Source organism: Neophocaena asiaeorientalis, unplaced genomic scaffold, assembly GCF_003031525.2.
Source record: "Neophocaena asiaeorientalis asiaeorientalis breed wild unplaced genomic scaffold, Neophocaena_asiaeorientalis_V1.1 scaffold337, whole genome shotgun sequence".
NCBI lineage: Eukaryota > Metazoa > Chordata > Mammalia > Artiodactyla > Phocoenidae > Neophocaena > Neophocaena asiaeorientalis.
In genome coordinates this window covers 148,828-159,432 of record NW_020175054.1, presented here as the reverse complement: position 1 = coordinate 159,432, position 10,605 = coordinate 148,828, and the positions used below count along the sequence as shown (strand labels likewise).

General features: G+C 33.9%; 1 protein-coding gene across 1 annotated transcript in view; it reads left to right on the top strand.

The window, feature by feature from the left end:
* ALMS1 (ALMS1 centrosome and basal body associated protein) overlaps positions 1-10,605 on the top strand; it is a 217,548-nt gene that overhangs the window by 67,623 nt on the left and 139,320 nt on the right. Inside the window, exon 9 of the mRNA XM_024763994.1 lies at positions 578-711. Within this exon, the coding sequence (XP_024619762.1) occupies positions 578-711 (134 nt within the window). The remainder of the gene's footprint in view (positions 1-577; positions 712-10,605) is intronic.

The window sequence follows — 10,605 nt, the reverse complement described above, 5'->3', positions numbered from 1 at the left end:
AGAACTTGGGCTAGAGTTAAATTTCATTCATCTCTAATTGTAGAATTCCATTAAAAAAAAGAAAAAAAGTCTTTAAGACAACATGGTGAATAAACTTGGAAGGCAACTTATAAGCAGTTCAGGCCTACTTGGAAATCTTCTCTTGAGATTAACTTCCTGCACCATTCCTTCTATCACTTATGCATATTTTGATTCTCCAAAAACTTCAAGTTCTATTTATTCTTTTAAAATATTAACTATCATGGAAGTGGCAGTGACTGTAGCAGGAGCTAATTGGGGAGACAAAGGGACTCTTTTGGTTGGAAGGAAGATGAAGATAAAATGGCTGAATACCATATTTAAAGTGGTCTCTTCGGAGAAATGTCTGTAGAATGTTTTTTTAAAAACTCTGACTTTTCAGTGAAATTATGTGTCTCAAGAACTTCTAATAGTTTGTCATAAAATTGAGAGTACACACTGTTTAGTAAGCACTGTGGTAGGGCATTAAATTGCATATATTGATGATCTTCTGTGCTCTTATAGTCACTGATACTTTTGCATTGTATGATCTTAAATGTTTTTATGCTTTTCTCTCCAGCCTGGAATCTGAAGTTTAATATGGCTCATGAGTGTGGCTACTCCATTTCAGAAATAAATGAAGATGACAGGAGAAAAGTAGAAGAGCTCAAAGCAAAGTTGTGTGGTCATGGGAGAACAACTGACTTGCCCAAGGTATAAAAGAAATATAGAAATTAAGAGAGAAAATGTGACAGAAAGGGTGTGAAATTTGGATCTCTTTACTGGGGCATTGATGACTCCAGCTGAGTCACTGATAGTCTTTGGCTGAAGTGTTAGGAGTCTTAAGTCTTCAAAAGTTAAGATTTAAGGATTAGGTTCTATAGGTTTTGATTAATTCTAAATTAACCTATTAAAATTTTTTGTCTTAGAAAAATAAGAATGGATTTGCTTGTTTTATCAATATATTCTTATCACTTTTATTTTTTCTTGAGGGTGGTATCTTGAGATGCAGATGCAGTCCAGCTATTTTCAGATGTATATTCTCTGCTTAAGAACACACAGCTATAATAGCTTATGTATAAATGACTTTCTTTTTAATAGTACTCATTTTCCATCTATAGTGAACTATTTCATGCATAGAAAAGAATATATATGAAGCGTGTATAAAGAAAAAGTAGAAATAATTCCTGTTTATTGGCCATCCAGCTTGAGAAGTAGAATGTTACCAAATATCACTGAATTACTGTGTGTTCTCTTCCCCAGTTATATCACTCTAACTTCCTATCCTGACATGTATTGGTTTTTTTGCTGCTCAGTATGGTTTTGAACTATATAACAGATGGAATAAAGATGTTATATATTAAGATGTTATATATTCTTCTGAGAATTTCAATTTTAATACAGTCTTTGGCTTCTGAGGTTCTTCTAGATAGATATACATAGTTTTAATTTATTCCTTTTTATTGCTGTAAGTATTCCAGTGTATGAATATATCATAGTTTATCCATTCTCTTGTGCATGGGGCATTTGGTCTGCTATTATGAACAATAATGGGGTATAATGATACCTATCTTACAGGATTTTGCTATGGCTTACATGAGATAATGCCTATAAAAGTGCTTATTAGAGTGTGTGATATTGCTCAATAATTGGCAGCTGTTATTATTAATTCCATAAAATTGATATAGCTATCAGATATGTACACTTAATGGCGTAATTCATACAGTTTCTTAGAAAATTGTCAGTGATATAATTATTTGACTTATCAATTTTGGAAACGTTTTTTGAAAGTATAAATTAGATGGATTTTAGTTTTATATATATGCTTGTGAAAAACAAAATTAACAGATAATAAAATGGATAAGTAGTTGTTCTAGCACCCTTTTTTTAAAAGCACATGTTTTCCCCAGTGATTGGCCTGCCTTCCTTCCTTCTTTCCTTCCTTCGGAATTTTTTATTATGGTAAGATAACATGGGATCTACACTCTTAACAAATTCTTAAATGCAGAATACAGCATTAACTATAGGTTTTTCTTTTGCGGTACACGGGCCTCTCACTGTTGTGGCCTCTCCTGTTGCGGAGCACAGGCTCCGGACACGCAGGCTAAACGGCCACAGTTCACGGGCCTAGCTGCTCCGCCGCATGTGGGATCTTCCTGGACCAGGGCACGAACCCGTGTCCCCTGCATCGGCAGGCGGACTCTCAACCACTGCGCCACCAGGGAAGCCCTAGGTTTTATAGTTAATGTTGTATAGCAGATTTTTTGACTCTGCTGGTAATTTTTCTAAATATTCTTCTGTGAACACATAACAAAAGTCAAGTTGTCTTTTCTGACTATTAAGCTATTTGCTATTCATTTTCCTCAGAATGAAATGTACAAGTGGATATACTAAATTACCTTTTCAAAAGTTGAAGTACAAGTATAATTGACTATGTTAGTTTCAGCTTCACAGCTTAGTGATTTGATATTTCTAACATTACAAAATGATCACCAAGATAAGTCTAGTTATCATCTGTCATGATACAAAGTTTTTACACTAGTATTGACTATATTCCCCCATGTTGTACATTTCATCCCCATGACTCATTTTTTTTTGTTTATCATAGTCTTCTTCACCTATTTCAGTCTTCCCTCCCATCCCCCTCCCCTCTGGCAATCACCTGTTTGTTCTCTGTATCTATGAGAATACTTCTGTTTTGTTATGTTTATCCATTTGTTTTGTTTTTAGACTCCACATGTAAGTGAAATCATACAGTATCTGTCTCTCTTTGTCTGATTTATTTCATTTACCATAATACCCTCTAGGTCCATCCATGTTGTTGCAAATGGCAAGATTTCATTCATATCATGGTCTATTAACCATATGGGGTGTGTGTGTATATATGTGTGTGTGTGTCTATATATATATATCTTTATCCATTCATCTCTTGGTAGACACTTAGGTTACTTCCGTATCTTGACTATTGTAAGTAATGATGTGCTGCATATAAGGGTGCCTGTATCTTTTTGAATTAGTGTTTTTGTTTTCTTTGTAAAAATACCCATAAGTTAATTGATGGATCATGTGGTAGTGCTATTTTTAATTTTGTGAGGAACCTCCATACTGTTTTCCATAGTGGCTGCACCAATTTACATTCCCACCAACAGTGCATGAGTGTTGCCTTTCCTTCACATCCTTACCAGCACTTACTTGCTCTCTTTTTGATAATAACCATTCTAACAAGTGTGAGGTGATATCTCATTGAGGTTTTTATCTGTATTTCTCTGATGATAGTCATGTTGAGCATCTTTTTGTGTGTCTGTTAGCCATCTGTATGTCTTTTTTACAAAAATGTCTATTCAGATCCTCTGGCCATTTTTTAATTGGGTTGTTTGGGTTTTGTTGATTTGAGTTGTATGAATTTTTTGTGTATTTTGGATATTAATCCCTTGTCATATATATCATTTGCAAATATCTTCTTCCATTCAGTAGGCTGCCATCTTGTTTCGTTGATAGTTCTGTTTGCTGTGCAGTAGCTGTTTAATTTGATATAGTCCATTTGTTTATTTTTGCTTTTGTTTCCCTTGCCTAAGGAGATATATTCAAAAAAATATTGCTAAGAGTGATCTCAGAGTATACTGCCAATATTTTCTTTTAGGAGTTTTATGGTTTCAGGACTTCCATTTAAGTCTTTGAGTTTATTTTTGCATATGGTGTGAGAAGGTAGTCCAGGTTGCTTCTTTTGCATGTAGCTGTCCAGATTTCCCAGTACCATTTATTGAAGGGGATATCTTTTCCCTGTTGTTTATTTTTGCCCCTTTGGTCATAGATTAGTTGACCATGTAAGTTTCTGGGGTCTTTACTCTGTTCCATTGTTCTATATGTCTGTTTTTGTGCCAATACCATACTGTTTTGACATCTGTAGCTTTATGATATAGTTTGAAATCAAAGATAGTAATACCTCCAGCTTTGTTCTTCTTTCTGTTTAAGCTATTTGGGGTCTTTTGTGTTTCCATACAAATTTTAGATTTATTTTTTCTTGTTTTGTGAAAAATGCCACTGGTATTTTGGTAGGGATTGCATTGAATTTGTAGATTGCCTAGGGGAGTATGGTCACTTTAACAATATTAATCTTCCAATCCATGAGCAAATCTTTGGATTTTGTGTTCAAATTCAAGTGTTTATTTTTTTAACATTCTATCAACTTTTGTTTAAAAGGTTATATCTTTTAGAGCTGTTTTAGGTTCGTAGCAAAATTGCAAGGAAGATACAGAGATTTCCCATATACCCCCTGCCCCCATCACATGCATTTCCTCTGCCATTATCAACATCCCCCACCAGAGTGGTACAGTTTTTACAATGGATGAACCTACACTGATGTCTTAAGCACCCTAAGTCCACAGTTTACATTAGGGTTCACTTCTGGTATTGTACATTCTGTATGTTTGGATAGTGTATAATGACATGTATCCATCATTATAATATACAGAGTATTGTCACCACCCTAAAATTCCTCTGTACTCCATCTATTCAAGTCTACCACCCACACTGCAACCACTGATCTTTTTACTGTCTCCATACTTTACCATTTTCCACATTGTCTTACAGTTGGAATCATACGTTTTGTAGCCTGTTCAGGTTGGCTCTCTCGATTAGTAATATGCATTAAGGTTCTTCCGTGTTTTGTTACGGCTTCATAGCTCATTTCTTTTTAGCAATGAGTAATATTCCATTGTCTGGATGTACCACAGTTTATCCATTCATCTACTTAATAGAATTTATCCCTACATCTACTGAAGGACATCTTGGTTCCTTCTAGGTTTTGACAATTATTAATAAATCTACTATAAACATCAGATGCAGGTTTTTGTGTGGACATAAGTTTTCAGCTTAGTTGGGTAAATATCAAGGAGCACAAATGCTAGGTCGTATGGTACGAGTATGCTTAGTTTCATAAGAAACTGCCAAACCATCTTATAAAGTGACTGTTTCATTTCACATTCCTACCAACAATGAATCAGAGTTTCTGTGGCTCCACATGCTCGCTAGCATTTGTTATTTTCTCACCATATCCGAGGTCATATAGGTTTTCTCCTATGTTATTTTCTAGGAGTTTTGCATTTTACATTTAGGTCTATGATCCATTTTGATTTAATTTCTGTGAAGGGTTTAAAGTCTGTGTCTAGATTCATTTTTTCTACATGGATGTCCAGTTGTTCCAGCACCATTTGTTGAAAATGCTACTTTTACTCTGTTGTATTGCCTTTGTGCCTTGTCAAAGATCAGTTGACTGTATTTACATGGGTCTGTTTCTGGGCTCTGTTCTGTTACAGGGATCTATTTGTCTATTTCACCAGTACTACACTGTGTTGATTACTGTAGCCTTATAGTAAGTCTCAAATTCAGAAAGTGTCAGTTTTCCTACTTGGTTCTTCTCCTTCATAATTGTGTTGGCTCTTCTGGGTCTTTTGCCTCTCCATATAAACTTTGGAATCAGTCTTTCAATATCCACAAAATAACTTACTGGCATTATGATTGGACTTGCACTGAATTTATACATCAGTTTAGGAGGAACTGAGGATCCTGAAAATATTGAGTCTTCCTGTTGATAAACATGGAATCTCTCCATTTATTTAATTCTGCTTTAATTTCTTTCATCAAGAATTTATAATTTTCCTCATATAGATCTTGTATATATTTTGTTAGTTTATATGTAAACATTTCATTTTTATAGGATGCTAATATAAATGGTATTGTGGTTTTAATTTCAAATTTCGCTTGTTCATAAATGATACATAGGTGAGCGTTGACTTGTATACTAACCTTGTATTTGGCAACTTAGTGTAATTGCTTATTAGTTCCAAGAGTTTTTTTTGTTGAGTCTTTCAGATTTTCTACAGATCATCATGTAATCTGCAAACACAGTTGTATTTCTTCCTTCTCCAGCTGTATACTTTTTATTTCCTTTACTTGTCTTAAAGCATTAGCTAGGATCCAGTGTGATGTTGAAAAAGAGGGTGAGATGGGCATCCTTAATGAGTTTCTGATCCTTATGGGAAAGCTAGTTTCTCACCATGAAATATGGTGAGGAAGTTTTCCTCTGTTCCTGGTTTACTGATAGTTTTCTCATGAATGGGTGTTGGATTTTTTCAAATACGCTTTTTGCGTCTATTGATATAATTGTGTGACTTTTCTTTTTTAGGCTTTTGATGTGATGGATTACATTAATTGATTTTTGAATAATGAACCAGTCTTGCATACCTGGGATAAATCCCACTTGGTCACTGCATATAATTATACTTTGTTGGATTTGATTTGTTAATACTTTATTGAGGATTTTTGCAACTATATTCATGAGAATAGATATTGGTCTGTAGTGTTTTTTTGGTTTTTTGGTTTTTTTCCCCTTGAAGTGTCCTTGTCTGGTTGTTTTATTAGGGTAATGCTGGCTTCATAGAATGAATTAGGAAGAAGTATTTCTTCTGCTTCTGTCTCTGAAAGAGATTGGAGGGAATTGGTATAATTTCTTCCTTAAATGTCTGGTAGAATTCACCAGTGAAGCCACTTGGGCCTACTGCTTTCTTTTTTTAAAAGGTTGTTAAGTTACTGATTCAATTTCTTACATAAATTGGTGCCTATTCAGCATGTCTTTTTCTTCTTATGTGAGTTTTGTCACATTGTGTCTTTTAAGGAATTGGTCCATTCCATCTAGGTTGTCAAATTTGTGGGCATGTGGTTTGTTCCTAATATTCTTTTGTTTTCCTTTTAATGTCCATAGGATCTGTAGTGATGTACCGGTTGCATTTTAGATATTAGTAATTTGTGCCTGCTCTTTCCTTTTCTTAGTTTGCTTGGCTTATTGATATTTATTTGTTTGTTTTGCTTACTTTGGACTTAATTTGCTCTTCTTTTTGTAGTTTCCTAAGGTAGAAATTTAGACTATGGATTTTAGATCTTTCTTTTCTAATATATGCATTCAGTGCTATAAATTTTCTATGCACTGCTTTCACTGCATTCCACAAATTTTCACAAGTTGTATTTTCATTTTCATTTAAGTTAATATATTTCTTCTTTGATTTATATGTTTTTAGAAGTATGTTGTTTAATCTCCACATATTTGGGGGTTTTCCAACTGTCTTTGTGTCATTTCTAGTTTAACTTTATTCTGGTCTAAGAGCATTGTATGGTTACTGTTTTTAAAAATTTGTTAAGGTGTGTTTTATGGCCCAGAACATGGCGTATTGTGGTTATTGTTCCATGTGAGCTTGAGAAGGATGTGTATTCTGCTGTTTTTGACTGAAATAATTTATAGATGTGCATTTATATCCATTTTATTGATGTTTTTGAGGTGAAGTATGTTCTCACTGATTTGCTGCCTGAGAGATTTGTTCATTTCTGATGGAGGGGTGTTAAAGTCTCCAACTATTATAGTGGATTCATCTATTTCTCTTTGCAGTTCTATCATTTTTTGTCTCATGTAGTTAGCTGTGTATACATTGTTTCATCTTATTGGAGAATTGACCCCTTTATCATTATGTTATGCCTTTTTTTATCCTTGATAACTTTCCTTCCTTTGAAGTCTGTTCTGTCTGAAATTAATATAGCACTTCTACTTTCTTTTGATTAGTATTAGCATGGTATATTTTTCTCCATTCATTTACTTTTCATCTACATGTGTTTTTATATTTAAAGTGGCTTTCTTGTAGATAACATATAGTTGGGTCTTGTTTTTTGATTGACTCTGGCAATCTCTGTCTTTTAATTATTATACTTAGACCATTGGCTTTCAAAGTGATTATTAATATAGTTGGATTGATGTCTGTCACATTTATTGCTATTTTCTATCATTGCCCTTGTTCTTTGTTCATATTTTTGTCTTCCACTCTTTTCTGCTGTTTGTGTTTTATTTTGTGTGTATATATAAAATGGAGGATTTATTTATTTATTTTAAAATTTATTTTATTGAAGTATAGTTGATTTACAATGTTGTGTTAATTTCTGCTGTACAGCAAAGTGATTCAGTAATACTGCCTTTTATGGTTTTCTATGTGTATATTTATTAACTTTTTGTTTTATACTGGAGTATAGTTGATTAACAATGTTGTCTTAGTTTCAGGTGTACTTATATCCATTTTATTGATGTTTTTGAGGTGAAGTATGTTCTCACTGATTTGCTGCCTGAGAGATTTGTTCATTTCTGATGGAGGGGTGTTAAAGTCTCCAACTATTATAGTGGATTCATCTATTTCTCTTTGCAGTTCTATCATTTTTTGTCTCATGTAGTTAGCTGTGTATACATTGTTTCATCTTATTGGAGAATTGACCCCTTTATCATTATGTTATGCCTTTTTTTATCCTTGATAACTTTCCTTCCTTTGAAGTCTGTTCTGTCTGAAATTAATATAGCACTTCTACTTTCTTTTGATTAGTATTAGCATGGTATATTTTTCTCCATTCATTTACTTTTCATCTACATGTGTTTTTATATTTAAAGTGGCTTTCTTGTAGATAACATATAGTTGGGTCTTGTTTTTTGATTGACTCTGGCAATCTCTGTCTTTTAATTATTATACTTAGACCATTGGCTTTCAAAGTGATTATTAATATAGTTGGATTGATGTCTGTCACATTTATTGCTATTTTCTATCATTGCCCTTGTTCTTTGTTCATATTTTTGTCTTCCACTCTTTTCTGCTGTTTGTGTTTTATTTTGTGTGTATATATAAAATGGAGGATTTATTTATTTATTTTAAAATTTATTTTATTGAAGTATAGTTGATTTACAATGTTGTGTTAATTTCTGCTGTACAGCAAAGTGATTCAGTAATACTGCCTTTTATGGTTTTCTATGTGTATATTTATTAACTTTTTGTTTTATACTGGAGTATAGTTGATTAACAATGTTGTCTTAGTTTCAGGTGTACAGCAAAGTGATTCAGTTATACATATACATGTATCTGTTTTTCAAATTCTTTCACCATTTAGGTTGTTATGTAATACTGAGCAGAGTTCCCTGTGTTGTATAGTAGGTCCTTGTTATCTATTTTAAATATAGCGATGTGTACTTGTCAATCCCAAACTGCCTAACTATTCCTCCCCCCCCACCCTTCCCCTCTGGTAACCATAAGTTTGTTCTCTAAGTCTGTGAGTCTGTTTCTGTTTTGTAAATTACTTCATTTGTGTGTTTGTGTGTGTGTGTATTTGTTTTTACATTCCGCATATAAGTGATATCATATATTTGTCTTTCTCTGTCTGACTTCACTCAGTATGACAATCTCTAGGTCCATCCATGATGCTGCAAATGGCATTGTTTCATTCTTTTTATGGCTGAGTAATATTCCATTGTATATGTGTACCACATCTACTTTATCCATTCATTTGTCGATGGACCTAATTTAGGTTGCTTCCATGTCTTGGCTATTGTGAAAGGTGCTGCAGTGAACATTAGGATGCATGTATCCTTTCGGATCATGCTTTTCTCTGAATATATGCCCAGGAGTGGGATTGCAGGATCATACGATAGCTCTACTTTTAGCTCTTTAAGGAATCTCCATACTGTTCTCCACAGTAGCTGTACCAATTTACATTTCCACCAACAGTGTAGGAGGGTTCCCTTCTCTCCACACCCTCTCCAGGATTTATTGTTTGTGGATTTTTTGATGGTAGCCACTCTGACTGGTGTGAGGTGATATCTCATTGCATCAATGGTTTTGATCTGCATTTCTCTAGTAATTACCGCTGTTGACCAAATTTTCATGTGCCTCTTTGTCATCTATATGTGTTCTTTGGAGAAATGTCTATTAGGTCTTTGCCCATTTTTTGATTGGGTTGTTTGTTTTTATGTTATTAAGCCGCATGAGCTGTTTGTAAATTTTGGAGACTAATCCCTTGTTGGTTGCATCTTTTGGAAATACTTTCTCCCATTCTGTGGGTTGTGTTTTCGTTTTGTTTATGGTTTCCTTTGCTGTGCAAAAGCTTTTGAGTTTAATTAGGTCTCATTTGTTTATTTTTGTTTTTATTTCCATTACTGTGGGAGACAGATTGAAAAAGATATTGCTGTGATTTATTGAAGATGATATTGCTGTGATTTATGTCAGAGAGTATTCTGCCTATGTTTTCCTCTAAGAGTTGTGTATGGTGTTAAAGAATTTCCTAATTTCATTTTTTTTTACATGTAGCTGTCCAGTTTTCCCAGCACCATTTATTGAAGAGACTGTCTTTCCTCCATTTTATAGTCTTGTCTCCTTTGTCATAGATTAATTGACCATAGGTACGTCGGTTTATTTCTCGGCTTTCTATACTGTTTCATTGATCTATATTCCTATTTTTGTGACAGTCCCATACTGTTTTGGTGACTCTAGCTTTGTAGTGTAGTTTGAAGTCAGGGAGCCTGATTTCTCTAGCTCCATTTTTCTTTCTCAAGATTGATTTGGCTATTTGGGGTCTTTTGTGTCTCCATACAAATTTTAAGATTTTTTTGTTCTAGTCCTGTGAAAATGGCCATTGGTAATTTGATAGGGGTTGCATTGAATCTGTAGACCACCTTGGGTAGTATAGTCATTTTGACAATATTGATTCTTCCAATCCAAGAACATGGTGTATCTTTTGATCTGTTTGTGTTGTCTT